A 24880-nucleotide genomic window follows, 5' to 3' on the forward strand; every position below is an offset into this window, starting at 1 on the left:
AGATATTTCAATAAAAAATTAGTAACTGATACAGGTTAAAGCACCAGAATTTCAGAGCAGACCCCACATTCATGCCATATAATCACCTAGTATCATTTTTTTTGTGTTTTTGTACCCCAATCAATAAGAGTATTCTTTAGGAGCCAGCTCTTTCAGGTTCCCGATATTACAGCCCTGGCATTTTGGTCCCCTTTGTGAGACGCTGGCACACTGAACACATGTCAAATAAACATGTAAGCAGACATGGTACACTGCCCACATACAGGCAACACAGATTCAGCACAAGCACAACTCCCCACTCCCTTTGGAAATACTATGGAGAATTACAAACCAACACCAGATACACTCAGAGGCTGGCTGGAATAGCCAAAGCTGTGGTTCACACTGTAACAGCAAGCAAAATACTACTTAAAATAATTACATAATAGAATTTCAATTATCTCTAGAGAATGGAATATGTTGCATCTCTGTTTAGAAAGAACATGTGTATAAAGCAGTCTATTAATAGCAAAAGAATATGAATTAGTACTATTGACTTTATGAAGGAGCACCATTAATTCCCAGTAAAAATACTGGCTGGATGTTACTGCTCATATCCAGCGTGTCACTCTGACCTACCAACACATCTGATTTTGCAACCTGGCATTAGAGCAAAAGAATCAATACTTCACCTATAATCTGTGCTCTGTACCAATTCCCATCCTCCTGCTTTGCAACACATGCTTGACCTTCAACTGGGTAGAAAATTTCAAGGTTTTTACCATTCTCTTGTTTATATATCTCCTGAATTTTCTCGGAAAGAGCTAAAGATTCCACACTCTCTCTCTGAAATAAAAACAACAAACCACACACACAGAGCAGAGGTTCTTTTTTAATGGCATTTTTTCTCTTTTAAGGGGTATTTTTTTTCCTAGTACAGTACTTTCCAGTCTTCTCTCCAAAATTAAAGTGGTCATGAATACGTAAAGTGAATTAAAGAGCCTAACAGTTATTGAGCAGTGCCCTGGTTCAATCAATTCTAACCAGTAAAATACTGCACACCCAAAAAGGAATTAATCATGTTACATAACTGACAAAAACTTTCTGGGATTTTAAGAATTCTTAAATTTTAACTAGGCTGAATCAATGACTGAATCAATGGAATGACTGAATCAATGGAATTAATCTCAGCTAGTAATTCTAGGAATCCTACCACTGGTAACAAGTGATAGAACTTAATAGAAGTTGTAGCTGATTTAGTATGAGCTATAAATAGCTCAACATTAAAATATTTATTCATAGTTTCATCTAAGCAGGCCTGATTTCTAAACTTACCAAGCGAAGATAGAAATCACTTGGACTATTAATGTGACAAACCACAACAAAGACTTCTTCTCCTTCCTGTGGAATATTTGGTGGACTGTACTGTGAGATGGTGCAATTTTCCAACTGCCTAGGAATTTGTAATTTAAACCTAAGGTAAACGAAGTGAAATCTTGAATAGTCAGTCAAAATGAACTGCAAACAAACACTTTTATATTCAAATGTCAAATTTCCCATTAAAAACAATAAAATGATCTTATAAAAATTACTTGTAACTTAAACCTTCCCTCTTGCAGGTGGTGCAGCAAATTATCTGTAATGCTTCTCCTACAGCCAAATCAAATAGGCTCATTTTTGTGTGGTTTTCTGTGATAGACACCAAGGGCTTCTCATTTAGAGAGCCTCCCCTGTTATTTAACATTTGTACGGAAATATGTATTTTGCCATTTTCTCAAACTAAAATCCCTATCTCAATGAAACCTGTCTAGTGCAAATGAGTATAGCATGGTGCTCATTGGTGAAGGTGAAAAAAGGAAATGAGCAGACTGCTGAAAGTTAATACATCACACATCAATATATGGAACATTGCAAAAGCAACCAGCTTAGTAAACTTCACCTGGTAACCATTATTACCAGTTATGGCATAGAGAAGTAGGAACCAAAGGAACACACATACCTTGCCAAATCTAAGAAAACCAATGCATCCTTGAGAGAGAGTGGTGTATTACTGCTTACTTCATTAAATGGAGGTTTTCTCAGATCCACAATGAGAACACCATCCTCTTCTCTAAACACCATCATTGAAACAACTTTATTATTTACCATTTCTAAAAATTTTGTCTTTGCCTCCTCTCCCCAACCTTCATCCTGTATTGGAAAGAAAAAGTTACTGAGGATGTCAGAGAACGTTAAAATAAAAAATACAAACTGTAATTAAAAGTACAATAAAGTAAATGAAAGGAAGAAAGTACAGATACATCTGAACAAATACTGAACATGGTCCAACTTATCTAGCCCATAGCCAGGACAGCACTGAATAGAATTCTTTTACTATGGATAAGTATGTGTATTGAACAGTATAAAGCTGTGTCAGGTCAAAGGATTACATTTTCTACCATATTTCTTCTGAAGGTTCCCCCAGATTGTTTTAATACATTAACAAGAATCACTTACCTGTTTCATTTCATGACTTTCCCATGAATTGAGAGAGCACAAATAAAAGCTTGTCTTCTTGTGTCTTTACACAAATGTACAGTAAGATCAATTTACACACTGCTGCTCTCCACGGCATCCTGTGCAACATTTTATCTACCTTGAAAAAGCCTGTCTGAATTTATTTCTCTGGGATCAAGTCAATGCATTTCTCATTTGATACTGCAAATCTGTGCCTAAAAGGCACAGAAAAAACTGAAAGCACATATAAGGAAGGCGTTTTATCTACATTTGTGAAAATTGTTCCAGAACTTTTCTATTTAAAGTTATTTCAGTCAACATCAGATGGGTAAAAACCCCTCAAAACAGACCAATAGTTAATAGTGTCCGAAATGCACAGCCATATCGGACTCAGTTCATTTCCATGTGAATGTGGCAAGAATAAATCAAGCCTAATAAAAAGTGAATACTGAAGAAAATAATACTGCAATAGATATGCCTTTTTTTGCAATGGAATAAAGGTTGACAGCACTTTATTTGTGGTTATACCTAAAGAGAATAAATAACACTTTACAATAGTGGCAAAAATTTTTAAGTAACAAGTACAATCCCTGAAGAGATTCTCTTAAAATTTTTTAAGAAGCCATTTATTTTTTATTTGGATGAAAGTTACTACTTGCATAGTTATCTGACAAACACAAAATAAGAGGATCAATTTTGTAATTACTTTTTAAACTTCACAAAAGAACATGCCTAAACTATGAGCAGTGAGAGATTTAAGCCTGAAATATGCATTTGTGGTCTCACAGGCTTTTTAAGACAGACTGCTAATAAGCTTTTGTTTCTTTACAAGACAGTAACTTAAAAAAATACACTCTGTACTCTTGAGTTTCCTTCTGTTTATAATGGAATAAGGTAATTTTAAATTCTTGAACAGAAATCTTACGAAGAAGTTCCTGAAATACTTCAAGCAGTTTGTACTTACTTCATTTTTGGGAACAACATCCTTCAGTGAACACCGTACTGCTAAAGGAGGAATGGCTGCAAGCTCTGCCTCAATGTGCTCATCAGGCTTCCTCACAAACAGACAAATGTCATGGGTTTCAATAGTTTGCAGAGTAGCAGGGTCTGGCCTTTTAGTGGGACCACATCTAATGCCAGTGGGAATAAATGAAACACTAGTTTAAAAGCAAAAATTCCAAACCCAATGGCTAAAACCCCCAAACCAAATCCCAGACTTTTATTGTACATTATTATTGCAGTAACTGGCATAATGTCATGCCAATAAACCAGAATTTTAAAGTCTCAGTGAAATGCATTTGTTTAAAGCATTTAGTGCTTACATGCTGTCTTTTGCAATTCATGCCCGAGTTAAATGTTTTAATGTATGCAGGCTTGTACGCTTGTGCACTTAAATACAGTGCCACTTTTTCTGAGGGGAATATGTATGAAGAGAATACCAGAGCCATTTGGTTATCTGCCTGTGTGAAGGTGAGGAAGGACTTGTTTCTCAGAAAAGACCTTGAATAACAACAGTAAAGACAACAACTGCAGACAAAAACCCATCTCTCCATAAACATACCCTGAGAAAATCAGAACTACAGAGCTTCCAAAATCAATCAGGAATACTTCCAGCAGTGCAACATCACACACTTTGTATCTTATTGGACCACATAGCTTCTTCCTCCTACTTTTACTTTCTACAGGAATTAGTTCAGTGATGGTTCCACGGCACCACATGCCAGTTTCCTTACTCTTAATGAAAGTTCTAGCACCTACATGGAAGCAAATACAGGACAGCAAAAAAAGGACTAAATTCAGTATTTTAAAGTCTTTCACACTGAAACTATTATTACAGTTCTGCATAATGCTCCCCTGCTCCCATCCTCCACACAGTAATAAAAGTGCTACTGCTACAATAAGGACACAAGGACAGTAAACATTGTCTCCATAGCCACCAGAAGTTCCCCTCACATTCATTTATATAGTGTCTTTAAGGCTGGCTGGTGTTTGGCTTGTATCAAGAAGTAATTTCTGGTAAACTTTCTATAGTTCTGAGTCAAGTGGCAAAACACCCACAGACATATGAAGTTATATACTTTTCATCATTCTTCTAAACACATTATGGAATTATGTGGGAATTATTTCCTAACCCACATTATCAACATGTGGGTTTAAGAAATAATTTTAATGATTTAAGAATGTATTATTGTCTTTCATTTTGATTTGCAGAATGGTTTCTATTCAGTCAGTGAACTTTGTAAGGACTGCTTTACTACATAAAGGAGCCGGGGGCAGGGGGGGGGGAGGAGAGAAAAAAGAAAATATGAAGAATATGATACTAAGGAAGGTATATTGCAAGGTAGTATTTTAACCTGTGTAGACCTTTAGAAATTAACCATTTACCTAGTTCCAAAGTGTCTGAAGGCAAGAGATAGGAACTCTTACTACAGCAGAAGCTTTCCAATTTCATCTGCAAAGCAAATGCTTCTTTCTTCTGTGAATATCTCCGAATATAGAAATGGCATGGATTTATAACATGGCTTACCAACACCAATTCTGTCAAACCTGAGTAAGACATAACAAATTATCAAACACTCTCCAAATGACTCCAACAGATATTATCAGGCATATGATTGAGTTTACGTTGCATTAATCATGGTATTACTGCAAACAGATTTTAATCTGACAAGTCTGTTCATACTTCTTTCAAAATATTACCATGTTTGCTTCCTGATGAAGTTGTTCCTTTGAACTACCTCCCTTATGCTAGCCTCCAAAACAAAAGGCTGTCCCACAAAGTGGTAATCTGAATCTAAGTGGGTATTTCAGAGTTTTCATTCCCTCTAACAAAGACACAGAAAGCAAATCAGAGATTAAGACTCCTACCTTTAAGAACACATATGCTAAGCACTTTACTATAGTTACTCAGTGTTAAGTCATGAAGATCAAGGAACTAGCCAAGAGATGATCCTATGTAAGAGAGGACTTGTGACTAAGAATCCAAATCCTTTGTACTGCAGGTACCTCCCTCCATTAGGGATACAAAAGACAGGCTTCTCTTTCTGAAGCTACTCAACAAAGGTTGTTAATGCATCAGAGGGTTTTGGAAGCCCCACAAACCAATTCTTACAAGAGTATTTTATACAAGGTTCTTGCAAAGAGTGGGCAACATCATCTGGATTGAATGTCACCTGCATGACTGAACAGGGCACACCAACCAGACAGACTTGCAACATCCTGGAGCACTGCCACCTCTGAACTGCAACACATGAAGGGTGAAACACAAACGCAGAATCTGGCATCTGAAACAATCTGAGCAGGTATTCAGTACTGTGCTTCTAAATTTAGGAAATGCTGCATCCAGAACGGATGCAAGATTTCTCTCTGCCATTTCCAGTGTTAAAGATGGCATCTGAACAAAAAGTCTGAATGACTTGAAAGAGTTCCCCTATAGGGACACAGCCTCTTTTGGATCACCCCTGGTCACCATCTCCAAAGAGTGATGAGTCACCTATCTTGTCTTAACATTCAGAATCATGGAATTACTAAGGCCAGAAAAGATCTCTAAGACCCTGAGCACCTCCTGCACACCAGCCTAGCAGGCTCTGCTGGGTTCCCCCTCCTGTGTGACAGTGACTTTTCAGTACTGCAGGGTCCAATACTAGACACAGTACTCCAGATTCAGTCTTCTAACAGAGAGGAAGGATCCCTTCATGGACTCGTCAGCTACACTCTTACTAGTACAACCCAGGGAAAACCTGACAAGTTGAGGAACCTTATTGTTCCTGCCAAATATCACAGAACAATGGCCTGGGAGAAGATTCAAGAAGCTGAGGTAACCGCCCAGGAGCCAATGACAGAAACTTCAAGGGGACTGCAATAACCACAAGTCAAAGCAAACCATCATACAGCAGATAGTGCTTCTGACCCTCTTTGAGAGAACTTGTGATAAAGTTTTCAATAAGCTAAACAGGAGAGAAAAAAAAAAAAAAGAAAAAAATTGAAACAGACACCATTAAAAAACTTGCATAAGCCAAACACGACTCAAAAATAGGATCACATTCAACAATGGAACACTGAAAGCAAGAGGTATTAAGACTTGCCTTCCAAGTCATCTTCAAGTATTTCTTCTATTATGACATCAGGCGTTTCTTCCTGGCCATCAAGGATAAGAGTGTCTTGTCCATTATCTTCACTGTATTTGGGAAAAATTTTACTTGGAAACAACTTAACATAAATTCAGTCTGTTTCCAGAAAAGCACGAATCAAAGCAGAGCTTTTATTAAGAGGGCATCACTATGTTAAAAAAATGCCTCGTAAGACCTGCTAGAAATAAACTGAATTATTTTTTTTAATACCAAGACAACAAAAAAACATTACTGTAACTCTGAATCCTAGAAAGAATTGTCACAGACACAATACATATGCCTGGGCACAGCTTACTGCAAGAGCTACCCCCCACCTAGATGATCAGAAACCACAAGTACAAATAAAAATTACTGAAAAAAAATGTTCATAATGTGGTAAGATAGCTCACATTGAAAACAAAAGGTGTATCAGATGCTTTTGTACTAACAGATACTACTCAGTCTCATATCTAGGATTTTCAAATATTACAGTGCACAATAAGCCTTTTCTAGCATATTCAGTGTTAACTACAACAGCCCTAACAGCAACTCCGTTCCGTTTTTTCAAGTATTAGTCAAAGACCACAGAAACAAACAAACAGAACGGCAAAAAACAAACAAAAAAAAACCCTAATAAAATAAACACAATTGTAATTTTAAAAATAAGAACGTTTTCTTTTGTTAATCTTAAGAAATTTCTTTAGGCATCTGACACAATTAGTGTTTAGACTGTGAACTGGAAATATTATCAGTTTCAGTATTTGCTGTTCATTAGAGATTAATTTACACTTACATGCACTTTCATGTGCTGAAATGATTAACATCTCTATTACATGTACTACAAACATAGTAGACACAGCACCCAGGGACATGGTTTAGTGGTTGCCTTGGCAATGTTAGGTGTACAGGTGGACTCAATGACCTTTTCCAGCCCAACTGGTTCCAAGGTCGAATCATTAAGTGCCAACTGAAGTTACAAAGTACACAGTGTAAATAAAATCTGGGTAACTTAAATGATTCAGGAAAATATACTAGGGCAAAACCAAAACATCAGAACTGAAACAAACTGGACTGACTGGAAAGCCGATTGGAACACCAGCATATAAAGATTTGCTTTGCTTCAGTAAACTTAGAATTCCATAAGCACCTACAGTTTTTTTGATTTGATCTCCAATAAATACTTAACCACTAGAGTAGGTCAATTACTGTACCTATTCTCTTTCACTAAAAAATACTTACTTTGTTGTCATTCCCTGTTTAATCTCGCCCAAATTTTCTAATGAAGATGTAATCTCGGAAGTGTTCATGAACAACCTCAAGAGAACAAATATTATAGGTGACAAAAATACCCAAATCGCTTTGATGGTTTGAGCTCTACAGTGTTTTTCAGCACAGTATTAATGGAGGGGCAAATTAAGCAATTAATTACCTACTCCAATTTATCTCATCCTACAAAAACCAGATTTGGCTGCTCATTTATCTTCATGTTCATACTTAAAAACTCTTGTCGTCTGCTTTCTCCCTTATGTAGAGTACTGCAACATTCACTCAGTTTTTGCATCTATGCTCAGTTTAGTTCAATATATTATTCTGCACAAAGAATTTTCTTTTCTTTGTAAAGAACAAACCTGTAACTCAAGTCAAAAAAATATATGCTTCTATTTACTGTAACACTATTAACTATTTTCTTTGCCAATGAAAACCAGCAAAATCTTTTAAGCACTTTTACATTTAGACCAACGGAACTGTGAATATAACTGTCTTAGCTTTTCTATCCAGTTCTAATTAATGAAAAATTAAATGTAAATAATATTGAACAGCTGTCTGGGCTTCTTTCCCACTGCCCCTTCAGGAACATATCCACTCTTTCTTCTACAACATTTTACAGCATGTGCTTCAACTTCTATGCACCATGTATTTGTGGTTTTTTTCACCTTGGGTATAATTTTGGAGTGGCACAAAGTGCCTTTATATTTATCCTTCATCAGGTCTCCTTTGTCCTCTGTTCAGCTGAAGTTCTTAAAAAACTTTCCAGTGCAAAAAAAAAAAAAAAAAAAAGGATTTTGTTATGTTTCAGCTTTGTTTTAAGCTGGGAGAGCTTACCGTTGTGCATTTAAACAAGCTTCTCTGAAACTGCCGTTCATCACTGACAGTACTTTAAAAATAGTGACTTGACAGGTAGGGCCTAAGTTTTCTAAAAGAGGATTTTATAAATTGCTTTATTCCTGTTCTAACTCAAAACCTCAACCAACGTGACAGGAGGGGTCCTAACTTTTGTCTAGTATTGGAACAACCCACCCAGGGACTGGCTGAGTCACCATCCCTGGAGGCATGGCTAACAGAGCTGGGGTTGTTCTGCCTGGAGAACGCAAGGCATCAGGGAGACTTACAGCATATTCCAGAAAGGCACACATTTTCTGCTAGAGCCTCCTGCAACAGTTTAAAACCATTACCCCTTGATCTAAGGGAATGTTGATTCAGAGTAGGTAAAAGGAATTTCTTACAGTCGGAGTGGTGAAACAGCAGAACAACTGGCCTGGAAAGGTGGTAAGTGCCCCATCCCTGGAAAGGTTTAAGGTCAGACTGGATGGGGCTCTAAGCAACCTGAGGATGCCTTTGCTCACTGGAAGACATTTGGACTACACAACCTTTGAAGGTCTCTTTCAAACCAAACCATTCTATAACTTTGTGATTTCAGATGTGCAGATACTACACGCAAATGCATGGTAAAGGCAGAGTTGGTAGTGTTAGGTTAATGGTTGGACTCAGTGACCCTAAGTCTTTTCCAACCTAAATGATTCTGTGATCCTACAAAAATTGTTTGCATTTAGCATGCAAATAATCAACTTGCTAAGCTTATTTTCTCTGTGCCAGTCAGAATCGCATCCCTCCACTCTATTCCCAGAGTGGTTCCACATCCTGAAATATAATGGGGGCCCCAAGATGCTCCAAAGCAGCGCCACCACCTTTGTTCTGCCCCTCCATCATTTTCCAGTGTGGCCTTTATACACTAGGAACTGCAGCACTCTTGACCAGCCTTATGACCAAGTTGCACAGGGTCAGGTGTACCTCAGCTGCAATCTACTTTCTTACTCACTTCTGCTACAGAAATCATCTGTCACTTCCAGTGAGGACAGCACAGCAACTGGGATTTTCCACAACTTTCTTTAGGCATCAGCACCCCAAAAAACATTTAATGTTTCCTGAAGGTTAGAAACTGATTCACAAAAAATGTAATTAAGCCCTTATTCTCCCAATTTATTTCTATTTGTTAGGAAAGGAGAATTTCAGAAGTGGCAGAACTCGGTCAAAGATTTTTAAAATGCATACGTATTTGCCTACATTTCAGCAAATTGTCTGTGCTTTCTCCCCCATGCCTCACATCAAGGCTATTGCCTACCTCTTGTGAAGAGTTTATACTTATGCCTGAAGTAGTAGTTTTTCAGTCAACTGCAAGTGAAGAAGCTCAACTTCTGCTGTTTAACTGTCCCATAAGCAGTTTTTGGAATTAAGGTAACCCATGCCTCTTTTTACCTCCCTGTATATCTCCCACTCCAGTCATTTATTTACCTTGAAAGTATTTTGTCCTGTAAATTCTTCACTCTTGAAAGCTCAGCCTCCACTGGCAACTTCAAGTCATAAATAATCTAAAATTGGTAAGTACAATTTTAGCTTCCATTAAACAGGAAGTTATACAAATACCTATTAACTATTACACCTTAAATTTTATGGTAAAAACCCCAAGAGTTCAGCCAACAGCCAATTCTCAACTATGTCTTCTTGCCTTATTAAGACTTAATGGTTGGGATTCTGTAATCAAGCATATTCAGAGAAGCAGAAGTCAGATACTCCTTTTGTTTCAACATCTAATGAGCAAGTGATCTCTAAGTAAAAAGGCAGGCCTATGAGAGAAGAGTGGTGGCTGCCAGTTCCTAAAAAATCACAGTGGTAAGATGGAAGCAAATGACAGGAAAAAAGGAAGGATTAGATTTCTTTTGTGGGTTAGAAGACCCAGTTTCTTCAGCTGGAAAGTGACAAATGGATGCAGGGTAGATGATTCAAAAAAGCACATTTCTTCAAAGAATTACAATACCAATTATTCATTTCTTTTCTCAACACAAGGACTACAAAGGCAGCAAATGAAATAATTGAATGACAGATTTTGAAATAACAGAGAAAGCTATTTTACATAAAACTCACTTTAGATTGTAAAAGGTGGAACTCACTGACACAACCTATGCCTATGTGTCTACATGTGAACATATGTACACACCCATGCACATGGCCACAAGCTTTACAATGACATTAAAGAAAATGTTCCACAATCTTATGACAGAATAAGGTAATGTTTATTCAGTGTAATGAGCCTGATGTATCCTGTTGATACTAAAATCCTTAACCTTCAACTTCCCCAGTTCTTCCTCTCTGTTGCCAGAGACAGGAGACTTCACAGGATGGGCCTCTGCTCCGATACAGCATGGCAGGTAGCATGGGTTTCTATGAACAGCAGATATAATGAGGAGAAAGAACAAAAGTATAGGCCTGGGACCAAGAGGATCAAGTGACTGTGGCTACGAATTCTGGAGTAGTTCAGTGAGAAGGTTAGAGAGCTCTGGAATGCAAAAGGTTTGAGAAACTGAACCGATGCAAACACCACCTTTTCACTGACCAGCACTGCACAAGTTTTTCTATCCTCCCTCTCCATTTCCTGTTTCATCTTCCCTCTCCATTTCCTGCCAAGCTCTCCAGGCAAGAACCACCTTTTTTTTGCTTCACATCAGTCACCAGACTAACTTGTGACTAAGACCAAATACAAATTCTGTGTCTGTGAAGAGACAGGGTAAGAATATAATACCCCCAAAATGTCAGAATTGAAGTCAGCAAACTGGTACCACAAAGTTTCATTCCAAATTTGAATATATTCCTTAAAAATAAATTATTTCACAGTGCAAGAATGTTACTACCTGAGCAAGATCACAGCAATTTCTTAGAGAATGTGAAAATTTTAATTCCTTTGCTGTCCTAATGGCACCAATCAAGTGCTTCGTCTTCTCCTTGATGACTTCCTTAGTTTTTGCAATACTAGAACTGTAGTTGTTGATGTTGTTCTTCAATTCTGCAAATGATTTCCTTTTCCTGTGTTAAAAACATTACTTTTCAGAATTAATACACACTCGACTGCACAGACTCAAATCTGAACCATAACACACAGCTGCCAGGCACACAATACAAAGTACATACATCTCACACACAAGGATCATCTTCCCCAAACAGTGTGAAGTAGAAGCATGGGAAATGCACTCTGTAATTGGGGGAACCACAAAAGTTAAAGAGTACATGCTGAAAAGACATTTATTAATTAAATATTAGGAGCACTCTTCCAGTTCAGCCTCCTGATATTCCAAACACATCCAACTGAAAAATAAACAGTTGGAACTTACAATTCATTTTACTAAGGTAAGACTGAAGACCATCCCCCTCAGAGGCTCTCGTGGAAACCTGAACTTTAACACCTCTCTCCCCTCAATCTGAAGACAATAAATATTTGTGAAAATCCAGAAATGAAGTGCCCCTGTGCTTCTGTCGGCTTGAAAATGCACAGGAAATAAACCAAAAAAACCCTGCTATCCCTGCTGTTAAAATTTATCATCCACTAATAACAGTATTACAAAACCTCAAAATTGAGCTTTTTCAGAAAATTAACATAATGAGTAGTTTTTCTTATTTTTTTAAGAGCAGAGGCAGCATATGCTAGTATTTTCCAACCATGCAAACCAGCTTCAAGATGCCACAATGAAAGGGTAAAGACAAGATACGTACTATGAAATATTGCTACGAGAAAATTTTAAACACATTTTTAGTCTTTCACCTGAATTAGGAAGAGGTTTGTGGCAAAAAAAACTCACCCATGCCATACTACAAAACTGGATTACTACCTTGACAGAAGAGTAATAAGTTCATCAAGTGTTCTATCTGCAGCTTCTGTAACTTTCTCTTTTTTATGCTTTACTTTCAACTCCAAGTATTCCAGCACCTATTTTGTTCAGTATGAATAAACATGCATTATTTAACTATTATTTTATTATTCTCACAATACTACTACTACTTTTAAAATTCAGAACAGAAGCAATGAACAGCAAGACAGTGATGGATACCCCAGCAGACCGAGTTACATTAAACCACTTATAGCTCAGTACAACCCACTGTTTTCTCTAACATGGAATCAGTTGGCACTGTTTGAATCCTCAACTGAAGCTTTTAGGTCTATGAAGACATCTTGGGCCCAATGTCTCACATTCCTTACCTGACATTCAAACACTGCAACATACACAGATAGGAGCATGCTGAGATTTCCACTGTTTTTTAAAACTCATTATGAGCATAAAGAGAAAACTAAAAAAAAAAAAAAAATCTTCCTCTGGCTAAACATCAGTTTTGTCACTATAGTTACAGTCAATGAAGAGACTACAGGGAAAAAAATATCAATAGTACAATACTGCTTTGGCAATTTCTCAGTCTGTTGCAAGACCACAGTCTTGGTATTATAATATAATACCCATGGGTTATTACATTATAGCTGCTGAAGTGCTATTAGTGTATGAATTAGAATTTCAACATAGTTTTGCTTAACAGAAAGACTAGCCATTAGAAAGGGAATGGAGAACAGGACTCGCCAACACTCCCCCCACATTTAACAGAACTAAGTTTCTAAAATATTAAATACTTCTATACTGTGTATCTTACAAGTAAAATACAAATAGATGGCAAAGACAGAATTGCAAGCTTTTCTACAGCACATTTAAAAAGAGCTAAAGTTCAAATAAATTACTTATCATTGATAAAGTTAAAAAATTAATAAAACCTATTAACAGCATTAGCTGGTATTTTAGGATTCTTCCTATGTTTTATACTGTGCATATAAATCTATTACTTGATGTACAGTTTTCTGCACGTTCTATTGCATTTTTTACTTCTGCTGCCTTTATAACATCTTTCGACCTTTAAATGCAGAAAGAGGCACACTAGAATTAAAAAGTTAGAGCAGCTGCTAGCGTAAAAACAAAAGCTGAATTTTATCCTGACCCAAGTAAACACAAACTTAGTACTTGAAGTCTGGCTTGCATATGGTTCTGTAAAATGTATGTATTGACCTATTAACTTTAAATTACGCACAGACTCCTCTGCAGACTACTCCTCAAGCAGTAGCCTGGACTTTAAGGCTGTGTACTCACAGAAATAACATGAACAGTTGAAAGACAAAACAAAGGCAAGAAAAGCAAATTTAAATAGTGTGTTAATGTGTGACTACTACAACAAAAACCTTCAGTCTAAGGGAGGATTGATTATTTAATGATTTATTTATTAAACTAAATTTCACCCACCTTGCTTGCTTCTTGGAAGTGGCCAAGATTACTAATGGCTATGCTCAAAGCTTCATCAATATCTTGCCCAGTCTTGTTCTCCTGAGGAAAAGTGTGCCAATGAACAAAGAAGTTGCTTGCACAACTAAAAGACCAGATAGTCTACAACCATTTGCCATTTTGACAGAGGCATTTGATGTGGATGACTGCTGAGCTATGTGAAGACTCTGAGCAGCTCCATAATGGCCATGAGGCACAAAATACTTGGCTCACCTGAACTTCACTAAAAACATTTCCACTGTAGTATTTCTGAAACAGATTCTAAATTTGTTTTTAAAACAATTTAATTGCATACTCACATACAAAAACCAAGGCATTTTTCTCAGATGTGGAAACAGAAAATCTCAACTTACACACTGGGCAAAGTGAAGTGGGTTTTTTTAGTATCTTTTAAATATTTATGTACAGAAAAAGTACTCATTAATGAGTCGCTTTCTTTCACACTGTGTGCAAACAAGAGGGTGGAACAGATTTGGCAACAAGGGGCACTAATGAGAATTGTAAAAATAAACCTTTCTAAACCCAGGCTCTGGACATCTGACATACACTACACAGCAACACTGTGTAATGAGAAATGCTAGCAAGCACTTGCTGGGGATATAGGTGGTCATAAAGCACAAACCCTGAGCTCAGAGGGGACCTGAGCCTGCTTTAATCACTCTCAATGAAAATTCACAAGCTCCTGTAAAATTGTTATTTCACACCACCACAGTGACTACTGAACTGAAAGCTTTAGATCAACTTACTTCTGGAGAAGAGAAACAAAACAAACCAGTGTCTTCATCCTTCCCATCACCATGCAACACTGTAAAAGCAAGCACAGAAAACCCCACTTCTGTAGGGCATACTAATCCATAAGACAACAGGAATACACCATCATCAGTGTAGTCTTCTAAATAGTATTCAGCAAGTCCACAGGAATTAGAATGCTGACTTCTTTTAATAAGAGAATTTAAGAGCTAGGAACAGAAATCCAGACGGATAGATATAAAACTTAGCTAAGAATTACAAAGACTGACTTGCATGCACTGATTAGGGTATTATCTATTATCATTAGCTATATATATTGCTACTACATTCAGTACAGCATAACCATATGAAAGGAAAAAAGTCAAAAACCCCCACATATTCAAAAAGCATAGTTAAGTACAGGAAGAAAATTGCTTCATAAACACCCATAAATACTATGCAACCTATACAATTTTTCAACTCTTGGAAAAAAGTTACTCATTAAAAAAAAAAACAGAAAAATGAGGTTTCTTTTAGAACAAACTTGACAATCACTTCATCAAGAAAAGGAGCTGGAGAGGAATCAAAAGGAATTGATTGTTCTTGTTAACTACTGGGTAAGTAGCAAATAATGTGTTAATCAAATTAGCAGCCCATCTACTGTCCTTAACAGATCGTATAAAATAAAAATTAACAGTGAATAGTGCATACAACAAAAATGCTGGAAATAAAAAGATCCCAAAGCCTTACCTTCCGCACTGAGAGCTTTTGACATATGATGCAAATCACCATTTCTCTGATGTGGCTCTGCAAAATTCTCTTCTAGTAGCTTAGGACATTGCCTTCAGAGGTAAAAGTAAAGATTTAGGATCATCAGGAATATTAGTAAGAAACTGTATCTGACTTCCAGCTCTTTCAGAGCTAAGCTTTTACCAAATGACTTTATGAGGAAGCTGCAGTTAACAAAACACACCACAAAAAATTTATTACCGTCTCATAACTGGGGAAGTACTTTAGCTCTGTGACACTGAATTCATCGTACATAAAGGAGATGCTACAGCTGCTAGGCATGCAGCATTTCAGGTAACTACAACCAGCACAAATAAATTGTTATGTAATAGATTTTAATCACATTCATTCTAATTATTTTAAAAGTACTGAATAAATCAACCGAGCTAATTTGTAAAACCATACAGACCGGTATGATACAGTATCTTGACAGCATATCAAGTTGCTTTTCACAAACTGAATATTTTACTCACATACATGTAACAGAAAAACAGATTCACAACACTGCAAAACACAAACGTAATTCCTACATTTTCTCAATTCTATTTAGTGGTAATTGCGCTGCCAGAGCTTAAAAATATTAAAGCCACTATCTCAAAATTCACATACCTCACACCTTTCATTCTGCTTCTGCGAAGCTCTTTATTACTATCATCCAACAAAGAGAACTCTCTCCTTCCACTCATGGTGCCTGACATTAAAAAACAAACAAAAAATGTGACAGATTATTTTCACCACAGCCCAGTTCATCACTTGAGCCAACACTACAGGTTAACACCATTTTGCAAAGAGCAAAACAGAAGTGGTAAGACACAGAAATCATATGAAGCACACACCTACTTCTTCCTTGAAAAGCACATCTAAATGTGCAATAGAGCAGCAGCCCGCCCTGCACGGCTCAGCTGCTCCGCCCGGGCCCACCTCCTACTGCTGGGCACCCCGGGAAGCACCGCTTCTCTCCCCACCTCCCTCGGGGCGCCTGATTTCTCCCTGCTGCAATTATCTCCGCATTCACTCCCTGTCTGAATTCCACCCCACGCACAGTCCCCGACTACCCTTCCTTGGGGACTGTACCGCCCCCGCACCTTCCGCGGTCTCTCTGGTTGTTGTTTTTGGTCCCTGCCCGGGAGGAGCGCTCTCCCCGCGCCGCCGCACCCGGCCCCTCGCGCCCCAAAATGGCGCCCGGCTCTGGGCGCCTCTCAAGGCGGCCGCAGCCAATCGCGGGCAGGCGCGGGGGCGGGGCGGCCGCGCGCGGCCGGGTCCCGCCGCCGTGGGGCGGGACGGCGGAGGAGGCCTTGCTCTGAGGGGAGCGCGGTCCGCCCCTGCTCGGGGTGGGTGGCACACCTCCTGCTGCGGGATCGGGGGGAAAATCGGGAGAGTGAAACGTAAAAAACCCGTGGTGTTAAGGCGGTTTAATAGAGAAAGCAAAAGCCACGCGCGTAAGCAAAGCAGAACAAGGGATTAATTCACTGTTTCCCATGGGCAGGCAGTGTTCAGCAATCCTCAGGAGAGCAGGGACCCATCACGTACAATGGTAACTTGGGAAGACAAAAGCCATCACGACAAACATCCCTCCGTCCTTTCTTTCCCCTCTTTGTACACGAGCATGATGTCAGATGGTCTGGAGCTCCCTTTGGTCAGTCGGGGTCACCTGTCCTGCCTGTGTCCCCTGCCAGCCTCTCATGCACCTACAGCTACAAAAGCAGAAAAGGCCTTGGCTCTGTGCAAGCTCTGCTCAGCAATAACAAAAACATCTATATTTTATCAGCGCTCTGCTCAGCACAAATCCGAAACACAGCCCTGTACCAGCCACTGTGAAGGAAAACACTACCCCAGCCAAAACCAGAACACTGGATTAGAACCCCATGCTTTGGGGTTACTTTATTCTAAATGCATTCTCTTTACTTGCAGAAGAAGCAAGGGGTGTTTTTGCAGTGTTTGCCACTCATGTTTTGCCTGTCACAAATGTAGCATAATACTTTCCAGCTATCTGTTTAATCACCTCTAGTGCAATACAGTTAAGTTCTAAAATTATAGATATATTGATTTTCCTCTGCTGATGTCCAGGCATTTAAAAGATAAGTTTCTGGTTAGAATTGCCCTGTTAAGGTTTTGGGCTAGACATGCTCAGAGGAAGGTTACCAAAAGCTTATCAAGGTTACCTCCTTATCCAGAAGGACATACCGCTGATAATGGGCACAGGGAATGCTAAAGCACAAACCTTACTCAAAGTTTTCTTAATAACAGCGTGTACTGCAGTTGGTGTGGCCAAGGCAAACAGTATTTGTGTGGAAAAGAGCCAAAGGTGGAGAGACTGCAGTCCTGTGTGCTGAAAGGATGGGAGAAGAATTTCAGGAGTAATGAGGAAGAAAGCATGAAGTTCAAAAATTATGCAATTCTATGGAGTAGGGCCTCACCCACTTTTTGGTAAAACAGCGAAAGCAAACAAGTTTGCATGGGGTTTTTTAATCTACACTTGAATGAGCCTGATCTGTGAGGGGTGGAACTTTCCAGAAGTTATCCTCAAACGTATTTCCCTTGTAAATAATTTCCCTCAGATGGGAAGAAATGAATAATCTCTCACTATGTGACCCATAAGAACTAAACCACCTTCTCCTGCTTTGTGAATACCAGTCTTTCAGATTCTCCCATCACTTTTTGCCATGAAGCTAAAATCTCAGGTGTTTTCTCAACATTTATTTAGATGAGTCACCTTCCAAGGTGAGGGCAGGCTTGCACACCCAAAATTTTGTCTTCATCTTCCTTATTATGTGTTAACTCCCATTTAAAATCTAGCTCATAAACATTTTCTTACGATCATAATTAGTAACAGCTGAGGAGTAAAATGTAGGATCAGTGATGGCAGACCTGCTGTGGATGTAGCATAGAAAGATAGGAAGGCTTGCCTTGATTAGAGGTCTGAATGCAATTTTAAACCAGCAGAACATAATTGTCTGAAAAGCATTGTAACTAGCTGTAAGAAGCCTAATTAGACTTAATTAGCTCTTTGGTGGGAAGACAGCTCTTTCTTGCTTATATTTTAATTAGATGAACAATAGCAACACATTCCAAAGTCATAGTTTTCTTATTATTAATTGTGTAAAAATGAAAAAAAAAACCAACAGCTTCCCATTCTGCTCTCCATGTCTTTACAGAGAATTATAAAGATGTGCATACAGGTTATGTTATGTATCATTATAGATTGCGGATTTTTATAGCTCTATCAGCCTGTATCTGAAAGAATAAACGGACATACACATCATCCCTTCAGTTTTGTTCTCACACCACTCTGAAAATCTGAAGACAAAACGAGCAGTTCGGTTAATCACTCCTACAAAAGCGGTACTTTTCCCGGAAGGAAGGAACACCTTGTGCCTGTGTGGAGGGGGCGCTGCCGATGTTGCTTAGCTTTGCGCGGCGGTGTTGGAGCGGGAGGGCCGGTGTGCCCCGGTGGATCCCCACGAGGTGGCAGCATGGGCTAACGCTGGCCGCGCCCGCTCGCCCGCCGGCGGCAGCGGCGCCGCGGCTGCGCTGCGGGAGAAGCGCCGCGACTGAGGGGTGCTGCTGAGCAGGCTGACGGCTTGGGGTGAGCTCTGCAGTTGTATTCCAAAGTTATAGTCAAATGCACTTTGAAAACATGTATTAGGTCACGACTACAGGCTAGGGGAAGACTGTCTGGAAAGCTGCCCGGCAGAAAAGGGCCTGGGGGTGCTGGTCGAGAGCAGCTGAACCGGATCCAGTGCATGCTCAGGTGGCCAAGAAGGCCGATGGCATCCTGGCCTGGATCAGCTCTGGTGTGGCCAGCAGGAGCGGGGCAGTGACCGTCCCCCTGTACTCAGCACTGGTGAGGCTGCGCCTCAACCACTACTCAATGTGCAAAATTTCTGCTCTAACAGTACAGTTGGTATTTTCTTCTGTGATGTTTATATGATGATAAATAGCTAATTTTTACAGCTCTAGTATCTGGTAGCAGTCACTCAAATAAAATTTAAGAGTTATGACTTACTTACTTTCGTTTACTACATTGCTATTATCACTGTGCCTAAAATTACTTTTTATGACCAGTTAGTGTTGATCTAAACCTGTGCTGTTGCTGAAAAGGTTGGTCTTGCATTTTTCTTGTCCCAAGTGTGTGTTCACCCTTTCCTAGTGTTACCACTAGTGTTTCTGGCACCATACTGGGTGGATTAGTGAGCTGGTTGTATAGGTTGTTGTTGAGTAACCATTTAGTTCCCTCATAATTCATACCAAGAGCCTTGAAGCCTTGCACTTAACAGTGCAGTCAGTGGCTGTTCTTACTTGGGCTTAGTAGCACCACTACCCAATAACCACTTTGTAGTGGTGGTTATATTCAGTAGCTATTTTTTATCTAATTTTCTGTGAATGGAATTAATTGCAGGGTATGCCAGCTACATTTTTCTCATCCACCCTGTTGGTTAAACCTAACAAACTATCTGTAAGTGTAATGGTGGACAGTTTGGTCCTAGGTACTTCCATGGCATTGGTGCTGAAATCACGCTGTTTCTTTTCTCTAGCGAATCTTACTTTCTGTCTGAAACACAGTGTAGGAAATCTGCTGAATCTGTCTTCAGATATATTGATCATAAAAATATGACAAAATTCCGAGGGATAAGAGTGTTTAATTTAAAATGTTACTGTGATTTTTACCACACTATTAGCGTTTGAATCGCGCAGCCAGACATGGAATGCCGAACTAGCCTGGTTCATTCTACTCAGCTGCTGGGTCTCGTAGCCTGACAGAACTGAGGCGGTTGAAGCTCCATCTCTGTAGGTCCAGCCAGTAGTGAGGTTTGAGTGTGCATTCCCAATTGTGATTTATTATTGAAAAGACTACAATGCACCTTACCACACAGTGTAAGTAGAGACATCTGGAAATAAAGACTTGTTAAACAAGCAAAAAGTCTTTTTCTGACCTCAGCTTTGCATCTCTGAAACTCAGTATGTCTGTAGCAAGGCACAAAATTTGGTCCCATTACACTAATGAATATTAAATACAGAGATTGCTGTATCCTGTGGGATCTGACTGAAGCCTCAGTGTGGACGCTCAAGTTGGTTTTGGGGTCTTTGTTTGTATGGAGAGGTATGTATAAAAGATGTTCAAATCTTTCTGCAGATAAGCCAGTGTTAGGCTCATTGAAGATGAAATTGTGTCTCTAGGCAAACCAAGTTGTCTATTTTGTTTGTAAAATCTTTAAGAAACTTGGTTTCACAGCAAAAATGGTATCTGGTCCTAGGATAAAGTGTACACTAACAAGTTATGTTCTTTTGTTAAGAAACACATTTATTAGAAGATCTTTTGGAATCACCTATGCAAAATGAAAGTGAAAAGATCAGCAGTATTTTTTCAGTGTCTGTACACAAGGTTTCAGCAGTTCAAGGTGTAAATATGCAATTATATTCCCTTCACAGCAGATTGTTGCAAATATTTACCACATGCATCTGTATACATTTCTCAGCATCCCCCTGAACTGCTCATGTGTGGTGTCCCTTACTGGACTCCCCATAAGACAAAACCATTAGGTTTTTTGTCTTTTCTAATCAACACATGGAAAATTGTTGATGTCTTCAGAAGGCCTTTAGAGGATTTACTAGTTAGAATTCTTCATAATGCACTGAAAATGGGTAGTGATAAGTGAAGACTAGGGATTATTTCTATGGCTAAGGCTTTATCTGATGGTATAAGAGCTTGACTACTGAAATGACAGTTTAATACTTTATTCCTCCACTAGCTCCTTGCTGGACCTTGAGATAGTTAGTTGATCATCATTTCCCCTTTATTTTGGTTTCTTTGTGATGTGCCTCCAAAAGTATAGACAGAGGATTTGGATGGTTATTAGGATGACAAATACCGCATACCATTGGTTCTGAATTCTATTGCTTTACTGACGTAAGTCATGTTGTTTAGAAAGAAAAGGATTACCACCCTGTGGCACATCCATTCCAATCCCTGTCATTGTAATTACTATCAAATTAATTCTGGCTATTCTATGAAAGATAAAATATTTTACTAGAGGGTATTCTGTCTCTTAAGGTTTTTGTGTTATTCATGCATAAAAAAAAAAGAATGAAATCAATGACGAATAGAGAATCTGAATGTAAAATGACTGCTAAGCAAGTGGAACACATTCTCAGGACTGTGAGTGTTTTACTTTTCAACCTACACAAAGCATAATATTAAAAATCCAAGAAACAATATGTTTGTAGTCTCAGATAAACAGGATTAGATGCCTCTTGTACCTAGTATTCCTGGAAATTATCTTTGTATTGTTCAGTTTTTGGGGTGTACATCTGCTGTTTGAAAGAGTGTAAAGCATTGCTGTTATTTATGGAGCATGTGAGAATTAATATGCCCAGAGCTTTTGTGGAATAAAAAAAAAAAAAAAAGAAAAAAAAAAAAGATGTATTTTAAATTTCACTTCCTTTAAAAATACAAAAAGATATCAGGAACAGAAAGTACTTTTTTTTTTTTTTTTTATTTTGGCTGGTGTAGCTGTCTGCTTTATCTTTAATTATTTTTTTCTGGAATAATAATTGAAATATGTGGTTGATCACTTCAGTTGATGTAAAATTATCTTTTAGAACATTCATATGATGCTGAACATAAAATTTAACTTGATCCTTATACATGAGGAAAAATTACTCCAAATCACAGGAGTGTTCGCTTTTATCCTTTGTATTTGAAGGTAAGAATGACTGTGAATTATTAGAAACACACAGAGATTTCTGTAAATTTAAGCTTCCATGGGCTATAACTCTTAGGATAGCTGTTGCTGAAGAATGGGGTATAGGATAGAGTATGCTGTAAGAGGCATGGCAGGCATGGTTGTTTGTTCCTTCTCAATAATGCAAGAACTAAAAGGCCCCTGATGAAATGATAAAACCACAGACCTTAAGCAAAAATAGCTTTTGAAAACAATCTGTAATGAAACATTAAAAACTACTTCATATGGAATTATAAATTGATTAAGATATGATCAGTCAATTTTATGGTCCATGAATTAGAACTGTTAGAAAGGATGGTGCACATGTGATAGATTGTAATTTTGTTAGTCTTTCAGTGCTCACAGCAAAGAGTTTACTAAGGGAAGCACCATTCCATAATGGTCTACTTTTATGTGTTTGCTCTAAACACCCACTTACGGCCACAGTCAGAGATAAGGCCACTTTTCTTTAATTTTCTCTTTGTATGCACCAATTTACATGTATTTCCATGCTAATAAATTCAGAGCCCAAGAATCTAATAAAGGTCTAATACAAAAAGTTAATATTACAGAATGGTACTGTGATTTAGGAGAACTAAATACAGTTGTAGCACAGGATGATTAAGTATAGATAAAATAAAATTTTAAAACAAATATGCTTATTGCAGGTGTGGGATTAGTTTTTTTATGCATGGTCTAAATGCACTTTTAACAAGTGCATTAGTACATTTGTATTAGCAGTAATAAAGTAGTTATGTCATCTCTTTGTTATCATCACTGAAATACATTTTTAGCTTTAGTGTATTCCATGGTTGGATAAGCATTCCAATTAATGTATTGGCTAATACATTGACTTTAGCAAAAATGACACTATGAGTTGAGAATGGGAAAAAGGTTTCTTCACATGAAGATATAATTCTTTCAATATAGACTGACCACTTGCTGTTGGAATGCAGCAGGGAATCATTAAGAGCAGCTGAAGCCCAGGATTACATTTCTTATGGTAGTTGTTCTAGCACCTTATTTCATTTAGACAAGATCTTTTTTTGTGAAAACTTATAATGTATCTCAGGTTTGTAGTATTTTAGATAATATACAGAAAAAATTTATGACATATCCTTAATCAAAAACTTGAATATTTTCCAGTGTCTGTTTTCTGTGAAGGAAATGCTTTGCTTGATTTTCTTTCTGTGTTATTTTCTCATTTTTTTTCAGTCACACTTGTCAGGCTGAAACAATGCATGGAAGCTCTTCGCTGTAACTTGCCTATGTTCCAGGAATCACTGGAGTTCTAAACGGAAAATGTGAAACCTGTTCTTCTAAACTGAACAACATACACAGCCAGATTGGAGTGCTAGAGCAGTGGCTGGAACAAGGAGAAGAATAAATCCAAAGTTTTCAAGCAGATTTCAATTAAAAGTATGGAAAATACTAGAATCTAAGCAGAAATGCTAGACGTTTTTCAGAGTATGTTTTTATGTATTTTCAAAGCACTGCTCAGTTACATTCCAGGCAAAGTTGATCAGTTCATCCCTGGTCAGTTGTTTTCAGTCCTTCCAAGCAAGTCATAAGTCTAAGAGTTCTGGATACATGTTTAGAAATTCAAATCAAGTTGTTTTCCTGGAGTTGCTGATGAGCCCAGGAAAGGAACCACACATTGGTTTGAAAGTACAGTTTTGTGTGTGGGTTTGTTGGGGTTTTTTTTCCAGGTGCTTTTGAAAACCATCCATCTCAGATGTGGTTCTGCATGGAGTTTGCAGTTGAGGAATGCCATTAGGTAAGACAGGTTGTTTCAGTAGTTTCTGGATGTGGTCTTGAGGGATATTATTTGTGTGAAAAATGCATATTTTATGGTTGGCTTTTTGCAAATATTAAATTGAATACTATATGTACTATGTTATATTGATTAGAAGTGCTGTATTAACATTTTAATAGTATGGTAAATGTAGTTTTGTAGTTAAAATGAAGCTTTAGTAGTTAAAATAGGAAGTATGTATGTGGTTTTTTTTTTTAAGGAATGAGATACGGGCTTTGAGAAAACAGTCACAGAATACCTAAATCTTCCAGAGAAGAGGAATTTATGGTTCTCTTATCAGAAGAAGCTAATTTCTTCAGGCCTTGCTCAGACTCAAAGACGTGATGGGGATTAAAAGAAATAGTTGACATATAGCAGACAGAGGTTCTTGTTTTAAATAGAATGTATGCATAACCATGAAGGATGTATGAATATGCAACAGTGTATGATTTTTTTAAGGGTGATTCCTTTGTTCACAAAACATGCTTTTTGTGACTTAGTGTCCAAGAGCATCCGGATGTCTGTAATTCTTTGCTTGTTGTTGTCTTGTAATTGTCCTAACTCTAAATTTTATTACTCTAATTGTATTACTATTTTTATAACCATTTTATTGTTATTAAACTTTTAAAATTTTAAAAACCAAGTGATTGGCATTTTTCACAACTTGAGAATGTAGAAAAGAGATATAGTGTTTGTGAAAGTGTAGGTGGGAAGAAGGGACTTAAAGAGAGAAAGCTTGACAAAAAGTGTATTAATCCCTGCCCAAAATTGTCTTATGAAAATATTACATGGTTTTAGTTACCTCTTTTTTTTTTTTTTTTTTGTGTTTTGCTGATGTAG

The 24880-nt window shown here is 38.0% G+C and overlaps 1 protein-coding gene and 1 long non-coding RNA gene across 6 annotated transcripts in view; one reads left to right on the plus strand and one right to left on the minus strand.

The window, feature by feature from the left end:
* The window catches only part of RNF17 (ring finger protein 17), a 36003-nt gene extending 19214 nt beyond the window's left edge, over positions 1-16789 (minus strand). The window contains exons 1-16 of one of the 5 annotated variants that reach the window (XM_030275794.4): positions 16609-16789; positions 16133-16214; positions 15485-15576; positions 14752-14810; positions 13967-14047; positions 12521-12618; positions 11549-11720; positions 10155-10231; positions 7824-7898; positions 6561-6652; positions 4861-5022; positions 4037-4229; positions 3440-3605; positions 1979-2169; positions 1315-1453; positions 672-825 (exon numbers count right to left, since the gene is read on the minus strand). In XM_030275794.4, coding sequence (XP_030131654.4) covers positions 672-825; positions 1315-1453; positions 1979-2169; positions 3440-3605; positions 4037-4229; positions 4861-5022; positions 6561-6652; positions 7824-7898; positions 10155-10231; positions 11549-11720; positions 12521-12618; positions 13967-14047; positions 14752-14810; positions 15485-15576; positions 16133-16209 — 1828 coding nt within the window. In that variant the 5' untranslated portion in view covers positions 16210-16214; positions 16609-16789. Of the gene's footprint in view, positions 1-671; positions 826-1314; positions 1454-1978; positions 2170-3439; positions 3606-4036; positions 4230-4860; positions 5023-6560; positions 6653-7823; positions 7899-10154; positions 10232-11548; positions 11721-12520; positions 12619-13966; positions 14048-14751; positions 14811-15484; positions 15577-16132; positions 16215-16359; positions 16499-16608 lie in introns of those variants that run through there. The other 4 variants (XM_030275814.4, XM_030275805.4, XM_072931145.1 and 1 more) reach the window with 4 other exon arrangements.
* Positions 16790-19003: 2214 nt separating this feature from the next.
* Positions 19004-24679, plus strand: LOC115495756 (uncharacterized). Its single transcript, XR_003961067.4, has 3 exons — positions 19004-19109; positions 23461-24022; positions 24261-24679. It is a non-coding gene; the product is annotated as an uncharacterized lncRNA (long non-coding RNA).
* The last annotated feature ends 201 nt before the right edge of the window (positions 24680-24880 follow it).

Source organism: Taeniopygia guttata, chromosome 1 (assembly GCF_048771995.1).
Source record: "Taeniopygia guttata chromosome 1, bTaeGut7.mat, whole genome shotgun sequence".
NCBI classification, from domain to species: Eukaryota; Metazoa; Chordata; class Aves; order Passeriformes; family Estrildidae; genus Taeniopygia; species Taeniopygia guttata.